The 9,629-nt window shown below is 46.9% G+C and overlaps 1 protein-coding gene across 1 annotated transcript in view; it reads right to left on the reverse strand.

Moving 5' to 3' along the window:
* Positions 1-7,825, reverse strand: part of GDA (guanine deaminase) — a 73,837-nt gene extending 66,012 nt beyond the window's left edge. Inside the window, exon 1 of the mRNA XM_038769491.1 lies at positions 7,562-7,825. Coding sequence (XP_038625419.1) covers positions 7,562-7,684 — 123 coding nt within the window. The 5' untranslated portion in view covers positions 7,685-7,825. The remainder of the gene's footprint in view (positions 1-7,561) is intronic.
* Between the last annotated feature and the right edge of the window lie 1,804 nt (positions 7,826-9,629).

Raw genomic sequence — 9,629 nt, forward strand, 5'->3', positions numbered from 1 at the left:
AAGTGCTGTGGGGCTGAGGGGTGATTGAGATCGAGGGGGAGGAGGATGGCTGTGACAAAGCAATGATCCCTGGACCCCTGCAACTCTGAAGTAACTGCCAGTACCCACCAGAGAGGTGTCCCAGCTCACTTCTGTTCTAGGCTCCCTTTCAAATTGATAGTGTCTCTTACCCAACCACTGCATTTGGAGCTAGATAGGGGTGGAAGTGGAGCCAAGATGTTGGTCCCCCTTCTTGACCCCTGCTGGCAGGATGGGACTGGCCTCCTCTAACCCCAGCCTGGCTTAGCAGCCAGGAATGAAGCAGGTGGTTAGTGTTGAAGTGGCTGGGTCGGCGGGGGAAATCACAGTGCAGCTCCTAAGGCCAGGGCCTGGCTTGCAGAGAGGCTGTAGATCAGCTGACCTATCCTGGTGCCTTAGTCACTGAGGCAGTACAGCAGGGGGGGACTGTGTGAGCAAAGGTCAATGGCGAGAAAGAAGAGTGAGGCACAGGGAGTAGAATGGTATTAGGGAAGCAAAGAGTGCAGGCTGGAGCTCAGGGGAATCGCATAATGACACATTTTCATCATCAAGAAAAGTGGGTTAATCACATCCTTTGTTTCAGCTGATCAGCCAATAGTGTTTATTGAACTCCTGCTGTGTGCAGAGCACTATACTAAGCACTTGGGAGAGTGCGATAGAGTTAGACACAATCCCTGCTCTCAAGGAGTTTGCAGTCTTATAATGGGTTGCCTATCCATGACAGATCATTTCCTCCAATTCAGTGATTAATTGCTTTTGTTTGTTTTCAAGCCTTTAGTGTGAAATCTTTGCCAAGATCTCTTGAAAAGGGGAATATACTATGTCTGCTATCTAGACTAGTGATGTATGGTTTCCTCTCATAGAAACCAGGTTGGGTTTCTCCAAACAGGTTGTGTTTGTGTCTAAGGATTCATTCAACACTTACAGAGGCAGCATGGCTCAGTGTAAAGAGCACGGGCTTGGGAGTCAGAGTCATGGGTTCTAATCCCAGCTCCGCCACTTAGCGGCTGTGCGACTTTGGGCAAGTCACTTAACGTCTCTGGGCCTCAGTTACCTCATCTGTAAAATGGGGATTAAGATTGTGAGCTCCACGTGGGACAACCTGATCACCTCATATCCCCCAGCGCTTAGAACAGTGCTTTGCCTGTAGTAAGCACTTAAATATCATCATCATCATTCAATTGTAGATCCTACTACTTTGCTAGGTTTAGAAGTAATACTCGCTGGTCTACAATTCCAGGAATCCTTTTTTATAGATGGGATTTACATTGGATAGCTGCCAGTCCAGTTCGGTGGTCATTTGTAACAATGTTAGACATTCTTACGAGAGTTCCCCAATTCACACTCTGAGTTTTTCATATATCTTGGATGGATCAGACAATCCTGGTGACTTCTTTACCTCATTTATAAACTCACCAAAAATAGTCTTTGGTCTTCCCTAATAACTTACTCAGTAAAGATCAAACCAAAGGCTTCCTCAAGCCTCTTGGTTATTGCCTTTGCATCCCTGAATGAACCTTTTATGCAGTATCACTAAGTAGCTCAACTGATTCCCTAGCTGGTTTCCTGCTTTTGTTATATTTGAAGAATCTTTTACTATTTGTTTGGTGTCTTTTGCAAAGAGCTTTGAAACTCCTTTTCTTGACCCACTAAATTTTCTATTTGCACCTGAGCTACCACCCTCTACTGGCTTTCCTATTTTCATTTGGGGAAACTGTCCATTTTTCAAAGGATGAGTTCTGCCCATCTCCCTGATGACCAATTTTACTTTACCAATTAGCCATGCAGTGTTTCTGTTTGAGTTTTGTGGGGGTTTTTTGGTATACACTTTACCTGGTTCTCATTTATAAACAGTCTCAAGAACTGTAGGTTACTTTTTTTAAACCTACGCTTTTTATCTTCTCCCTAATATTCGCATGTTTCGTAGTGCTTTTTCTAACATTCAACATCTTTTTGTTGGGTCTTTTGGGCTTCCCATCCCCAGCAAGCATATTTAATTTCACTGGATTGTAATTACTATTGCAGAACAGCTCTCCCATATAAACTTCCAGCATGAGGACCTGTCCCCTATTCAGAATTAAATCCAATATATCAGCTTTCCTTGGGGTTCTAAAACAAATTGTTCCAGACAAGAGTCATTTATCCAATTTAATCCTTACCTCTAATTCTCGTCCTGATGAGTTATTCAGCCAATCTGTGTATGGGTAATTGAAGTTTCCCACTATTACTACCCGCAAACATATGCACAGATGGACACACGTGCGTGCGCACACACAGAAATACATAATGGCATGAGCACACACATAGAAACACCCAGGGATACACAAACGTATATGGACAGAAAAGCAAATACAGAGGCATAAACAGACACATAATTTTACACATGGAAACCCAGCAACCTCAAAGCACAAGGACAGAAACACACATGCGGACTCAAAAACATATTGACAAGTGAACAGATATACAGGGAGACAGTCACACAGAGAGCGCAACAGGGCACAGGATCTGAAGAGTGAGAAACCACCAAAACAAAAGTAGGGAGAGGAATGACAATATATAATCTAACATGGGTGAAGAAGATTTTCTGATAGGAAGAGAGGAAAGGCTGCAGCCTTGAATATTCAGAATCTCACTGTGTAGTTAGTGTTCTCTCCCAAGAGCTTAGTGCAGTGCCCTAAACACAGAACGTGCTTTGGAAAAACTATTGATTGAATGACGGCCCCAATGATATTCATATATTTGCCATTTGGGCTTATGGCCAGTTAAATGTTTTTAATTCTTTTTTTCCCCTTTACTTCCCTCACACTTCCCCTTCTCATCTCTCCATTTCTCCCTTCCCACTCCTACCCCATTCCCACTCTGCCCATCCTCCTTTAATCATCCTTCCTCATATCTCCCCTATGTCTTCCCTCCTTGCACCCTGTAATCCCAATCTATCCACAACATATCACCATGGCTCCCCCTGGGTCCCTCTCTAACCTACTCCCCGCCCCACACCAAGCTGACCCTGTGCTCTGTAACTCTGAACTTTCCCCAGCACGACATTTTTTAAACTTATCCTGCCAGAGCCATCCCTGTACCTGCCCAGCTGCAAATAAGCCCATGCTGCCCAGGGTCCCCAAAATCACCACTGTAAATGGGACCGGGGCAGGATGGGGAGAGGGTTACAATGGTCCCTTCCCCATGCCTCTTCCACAGTTTTGAATGAGCTGACATGAGACAGGAAAGGGGGAGAGGGGGATGGGGAAGGGGGAGGGGGAGGGGAGTGTGTGTGTGTTTTCAGCCCAGCAATGTGGGGAGCAAGAAAGCCATGTGAATAGGGAGGAGAAGGTTTGGGGTTTCCAGAGTGCAAGGGAATCATGAGAAGTGAAGTGTTTAAAGGATTAAAGAAGGGCAGGGGCCAAAGGGGATAAGGAGGATGGATGGAGAGAGGTCAGAGGGTGGACGCAGGGAGGGCAGGATGAGTAAAGAGAAAAATGCTGAAAAGGCTTACCTGGCCAAGAGGTGGCAACTTTCTGATGACTTACTCCAAGAACACCTGTGATATAAAGTACAAGGTGCCCTTCTGATGCTCACTTGTGGAGATGACTCTATATCTCAAGTGATTGATCTCCTAAGGCCATGCCAGTAGGTGATCTGCTTACTAGGGCAGGACAGAAAGAGAGAGACAAGAACCTAGAGAGCCAACCTTGCTTCTTCAAAGGGGTATCGTCAGGGAACGTGCTGCTTTGGTGGGTCGTACTTGGGTCCCACACAAAGACTCTGCCTGCCCTTTCAATGTGCTAGCCATGACTCTGTCCGCCTACTCACTTGTTGCACCCTATGCCTCAGGGGGAACATGGCTGGCAGGGAGAGAGGGCGTGATGTTCTGTGCCAACGACAAGGACCACAATCTACTCTTTCTTACGGATTCTCGCTCCCAAAGTTGGTGAGAATAGACCGAAGGTCATCCGCCAGATTCAACAGAAGACCCCATCACTGAGTTGAGTGGGGCTGGCCAGCAAAGCAATGGAGAGTCCTGGTCTAAAAGGGTCCAGCTCCCATCCTTAGCCTCCCCACAGGGAGCTCCACGAGAGAAGGACCCTGGTTCTGGTAGCTACCCCCACAGTCTCCAGCAGCAGGGCAGAAGAGATAAATCTGGTTAGACTAGACCTTTCCCCACCACAACTACCCCACCCTGCTTGCTTTCTTTAAAGAGAAAACATGGTCCAATTGGCAACAGCGTGGTATCTAAATCGCCAAACCTGAGACTGTACTCAGAAGTAACTCAAAGTCATCAACTGGTACCAGGAAATGCTTGGACAGCTGGGATTGTTCAGTCAAATTATGTTGAGGGGTTTTTTATGATATTTGTTAAGTACTTACTAAGTGCCAGGCACTGTCTAAGTGCTGGGGTAGATACAAGCTAATCAGGTTGGACACAGCCCATGCCCCACAATCAAATTTACTGAGTGTGTACTGTGTGCAAAGTAATGTACCAAGCGTTTGACCTATGCCACATGGGGCTCACATTCATAATCCCCATTTTACAGATGAGGTAACTGATACAAAGAAGTGAAGTGACTTACCTAAGGCCACACAGCAGACAAATGACAGACCCGGCATAAGAACCCAGGTCTTCTGACTCCCGGGCTTAGGCACTTTTCACTATGCCACGCTGCTTCACGGTAGAAGATCCTATCTGCAGGCACCCAGCAGCCCCATCCCCAATGCCATTTGGCAAATACAAACTCTTTTGGAATGCTACACTATATAAATTACTCAGAAATGGAGAAGAATGTATAGGTATGGAATTGGAGACTTTTGCTTTGGTAGCAAGCTTCAAGATCAGCACAGGTATTGTGTAGTGTACTTGCAGACTGTAAATTCACACCCAACCCATATCTGTTTACCTGGGTTAACCCAACTGCATTTGTGATGGTAATTCGATTTCCACACATTGGTCCTAAGTTGAGACATTCCATTTTGAAAATTTCTACCCAAGAGTTATAAATCAGCACTCCACTTGATTTCTTTTGGTTTTTGTTTAGTTGACGAGGATTGGGGTTTGATCTTGGCTATGACTTTGCAAACCACCACTGCCTGCCCTTTACTCACCCCTTGACATTGTACTTGTACAGAAACACTAGTTCCCCAACCTGCACCTTTGCTGTTGGGCCAAATTGGAAGAACAGAGTCCATGCAGGTCTCTGGACCAGACCAAGGAAAGGAAATAGTTTAGAGGCAGGCATACAGAGCATATTATGTAATTTAGCCCAAGTTTCTAACTTCATTCTAACCATTACCCAAAATACTCTCATTGCCAATTACTTACAGGATCAGCTGAGTTCTGTTTTAATTCTGCTGTAGAATCATTAGGTAAAAGATTTAAAATTATCCCAGCTAAGGCACTTCCTACTCCTTTCTCTGTCACCAATTCTGTTCTCAAACAAATTCTGAAAAGGGAAGGGTTTTTTTTAGAATTTAGGAGTGAAACAGCTTGATATGGTGAAAATAATGCCTCCAACCCTCCCCGAACTCTGATATATTTTTTTCTAATTGGTTTATTCCTGAAATTCCCTGTCTGAGAGAGAGACAGAGAGAGACACAGAGAGAGAGAGAGAGACACACACACACACACAGACACACACAGGGAGAGACACTGAAAGAGACACATACGCTATACATTCAATATGGATTCGGAGGAATATGTTAAATGGATCCTTTTCCACGCAAACATCTTATAATTCAGGAGCCAAGTTTCCTGGACCTATGCAATCTTGAACCAGATAAGATATCCCTTCTAAATGAATCTATCCTGTAACTGGTCTTTGATCTCCTAGGTGACATTATGAAATAGATCATGGAAATATACAGAAGGATGTAGAATCATTAAGGCACTTCAATGAGAGCTTTTTTTTAAAAAAAGAAAAAACAACCTTTCATGTGCTTGAGGGAAAATTTGGCCAAACTCCTTACCCTTATTAGTATGCACAAAGGCAGTAACAACTCAGACAAGTTATACTGTGTATTGCAGGTGCATTTTGCTTACATACTGGAAGTCACAATTATGTCACATTTGAATCAATCATATTTGAGTGCTTACTGTGTGCACAGCACTGTACTAACCACTTGGTTTAGTACACTATAACCGAGTTGATCATCCCCCTGGCCTGGAATGCCCTCCTTTGGCACATCCGCCAAGCTAGCTCTCTTCCTCCCTTCAAAGCCCTACTGAGAGCTCACCTCCTCCAGGAGGCCTTCCCAGATTGAGCCCCCTCCTTCCTCTCCCCCTCCTCCCCGCCTTATCTCCTTCCCCTCCCCACAGCACCTGTATGTTTGTACATATTTATTACTCTAATTTGTACATATTTATTCTATGTATTTTATTTTGTTAATATGTTTTGTTGTCTGTCTCCCCCTTCTAGACTGTGAGCCCGCTGTTGGGTAGGGACTGTCTCTATGTGTTGCCAACCTGTACTTCCCAAGCGCTTAGTACAGTGCTCTGCACACAGTAAGCGCTCAATAAATATGATTGAATGAATTAGACATGTTCCCTGTCCACAAGAAGCTTGAAACCAATCAATTAACACAAATTATCCAATGCCTTCTTGCACAGAGCACCGTCCTAAGTGTTTGGGAGAAATCTACTTCAGAACACCAGAAAAAACGTTAAAAAAGTTAAAAAAAAATAACACTTCCCTCGGGAATGAATTTAAAGTGTAAATTTCTTCTTTTCCAGGCAGGGCCAGATTAACATTAGCTCAACGGAGCAGTGGATCACTGCAAGTATTGGAACTTTCGCTCCTCCAACATTCCTCCCTCCACCGCTCTTGCTTTTTGAAGAAAAGCAAGAAAAGCAAGAAAAAGTACTTGCTTTTTCTTGCTTGCTTGCTTGCTTACTTGCCTTTTCTTCTATGCCCAAAGGAAGAACTCCCTGAGCAACTAGATAGGTTACCACTACCATCTGTGCCATTTTTTTTAAATTCTATTTCCCTTCTTTCTGTGTAGTTATCATCTGCAGTGTTTCAGTTGTCTCCCTTTCCAAGTGGGATAATTACCAAAAAAAAAAAAAGAGAAGACATTTTGGACTAGAAAAAGCTTTGGTTATAGAATTGATTTCGGTCATCTTGGATTGTGTGCAGTTTACCGGCGGTTCACCCCAATTCTAGGCAAACCGGCTATCGGTTAAGTGAACTCTCTGACTTTAGTTCTTCTCCCAGCCGCCAACGAACAGGTCGTCTACTACTTCTCGGTCCCGGCTCTTCCCCTCCCCGGTTGATTTTCTAAAATGGAGCGAAGAACGAGTGATAATCTTCGAACCAACCTAGGGAGTACGTCTTGGCTCCGGGAGCCCCGGGATCTGGCGAAGGCTGGGACGAAGCAAAGCGCTGAGGCAACGGGCGAACGTCCCCCGCTCCCCGCCACTAACGTCTCTCTAGGAAGGGCAGGTTGAACTCGACCGCAGTTTTAACTGTGAACGAGAGACGGTCACAGCTGGCCCCGGCTAAATCCAGGGTGCTTCCCGCCTTCCCTTCCTCCGACTCACCCTCCGCGCACTTACTTTTCCGCTGTCGTTCACTCCCAGGAGATGGTCCTGCAACACCTCCATGGGGCAGGTCCAGGTGGAGTGGACGAAAGTGCCTTTGAAGACATGCGCGAGCGGGGGCATCAGGGAGGCACACATGGCTGGGGGGACGGGTGGCAGGGGATGGATGGCCCGGTGCGCTGGGAGAGAAGGAGGACTGCAGCTGCTGCCGCCACCGTCACCGCCACTACCGCTGACTGCCCTCCGCCGTGGCAGCTTTGGCTTTCGGTGCCCCGGCCGCTTCCCTTTCTGTGCAGCCCGCCCCCTGCAGGCCGCGCCCAGGGGCCGGCCTAACGCACGTCCTCGCCGCCTATTGCACGGGAGCGGCCCCCGCCCAACGCTTGCCCCTCCGGGGTGGGGTTCCGCTCGCCGCCCGTTTTTCTCCTCCCCTCGCGGGGCGGGGGCGGAGGTTCACCGACTGTTCGGGTTTCAGAGCGAGCATGTCTAACACTTGGGCCTGGAGAGCTTGGGTTTGCTCCCTTTATTCACCCCTCCCTCAGCCCCACAGCACTTAGGTCCCGATCCATCATTTTATTTCTGTTCACTTCTCTGCGCCTCAGTTTCCTCATCTGTAAAATGGGGCTGGAGACCCTGAGCCCCACGGGGGACAGAGACTCTGTCCAACCCGCTTAGCTTGTAACCATCCCAGCGCTTAGTGCAGCGGCTGGCACATAGTAAGCGTTTAACAAATACCGCGTTATTATTCATGTGGGTCTCCCCCTCTAGGCTGTAAACTCTTTGTGGGCCAGGAGCTCTGTTACAGTGTTGCGCTCAGTACAGTGCTCGGCGCAGAGTACGCACGCATTCATTCATTCAATCATTGAGCGCTTACCGTGTGCAAAGCATTGTACTAAGCGCTTGGGAGCGGACAATACGACAATAAACAGACACTTCCCCCACCACCACCACGATTTTACAGTCTAGAGATCAATACCACTGATGGATCGAACACACACTCGCCCCGATGCAGTGTCGCACCCTGGGGCAGGGCTGTGGGTGCGAGACAGAGGACGCGGATCCCTGCCTAGGCCCCTTGACGGCAAACCAAGCCCTCTTAGGGGTGTTCGAAGTAAAATAAGTGGAGGCTGAGATCCAACTCTCCTTTCCTCGCCCCCATTTTCCCGATCTGAAATATCACGATCCCTTTCACTGAGTACTTGTGTCGTGCCGAGGAATCCTGGAGGGGGAGAAGACGCACCGGGCTTTGTGTTCAGATTCATTTTTTACTTTCAAGTTGCGATTCTTGGCCGTCCAGGCTGGACGCTCCAGAAGAGGAGCTCTCATCGTTTCTCCAAGAGCCTTGGCCGGTTCCCCGGGATTCGGTGCAATGCTGAAAGGAAAAAAAAAGTTCCCTGTTTAAGTTGGCCCCTTTGCTATTTCTGCTGCTGCGGCTGCTGCCCTCCTCTGCACGTTGCTGCTGCTTGCAGAACTTAGCCGTGGGCAGCTCCTTAACCGTCTCTTTCTACCCTTGGGCCAAGCCGATTGTGTTAGGACCCTAGCTCTACCTTTATGTTCTTCCTGAAAAACTCCTGCAGAAGTCCCTGAGGGGAAAAGCAGAGCTTGAAACTCAGCTCTACTTAAGATTCATTCATTCATTCAATCGTATTTATTGAGCGCTGTGTGCAGAGCACTATCTGGGCAAGGCTCCGTGACTCAATTTTTCCCTCTTTAGAAAAAAAAAGCCCAGATTTTTTACTATTTTCTGAGAGACTACTTCAAGCAGCATGGCCTAGTGGATAGAACACAGGCCAAGGAGTCAGAAGGACCTGGGTTTTAATACCAGCTCTGCCACATGTCTGCTGTGTGACCTTGGGCAAGTCACTTAACTTCTCTGGGCCTCAGTTACCTCATCTGTAAAATGGGGATTAAGACTGTGAGCCCCAGGTGAAACGTGAGCTGTGTCTAACCCTATTAGCTTGTATCTATCTACTCCAGCACATAGTACAGGGCCTGGCACATAGAAAGCACTTAAATACCATCAAAGAAAAGTCAATGTTATGGGAGGTGAGTTTGGAACTGCTCTTCCTAACGCACAACAAAATAT

The sequence above is a fragment of the Tachyglossus aculeatus genome, chromosome X4, assembly GCF_015852505.1.
Source record: "Tachyglossus aculeatus isolate mTacAcu1 chromosome X4, mTacAcu1.pri, whole genome shotgun sequence".
Lineage (NCBI taxonomy): Eukaryota > Metazoa > Chordata > Mammalia > Monotremata > Tachyglossidae > Tachyglossus > Tachyglossus aculeatus.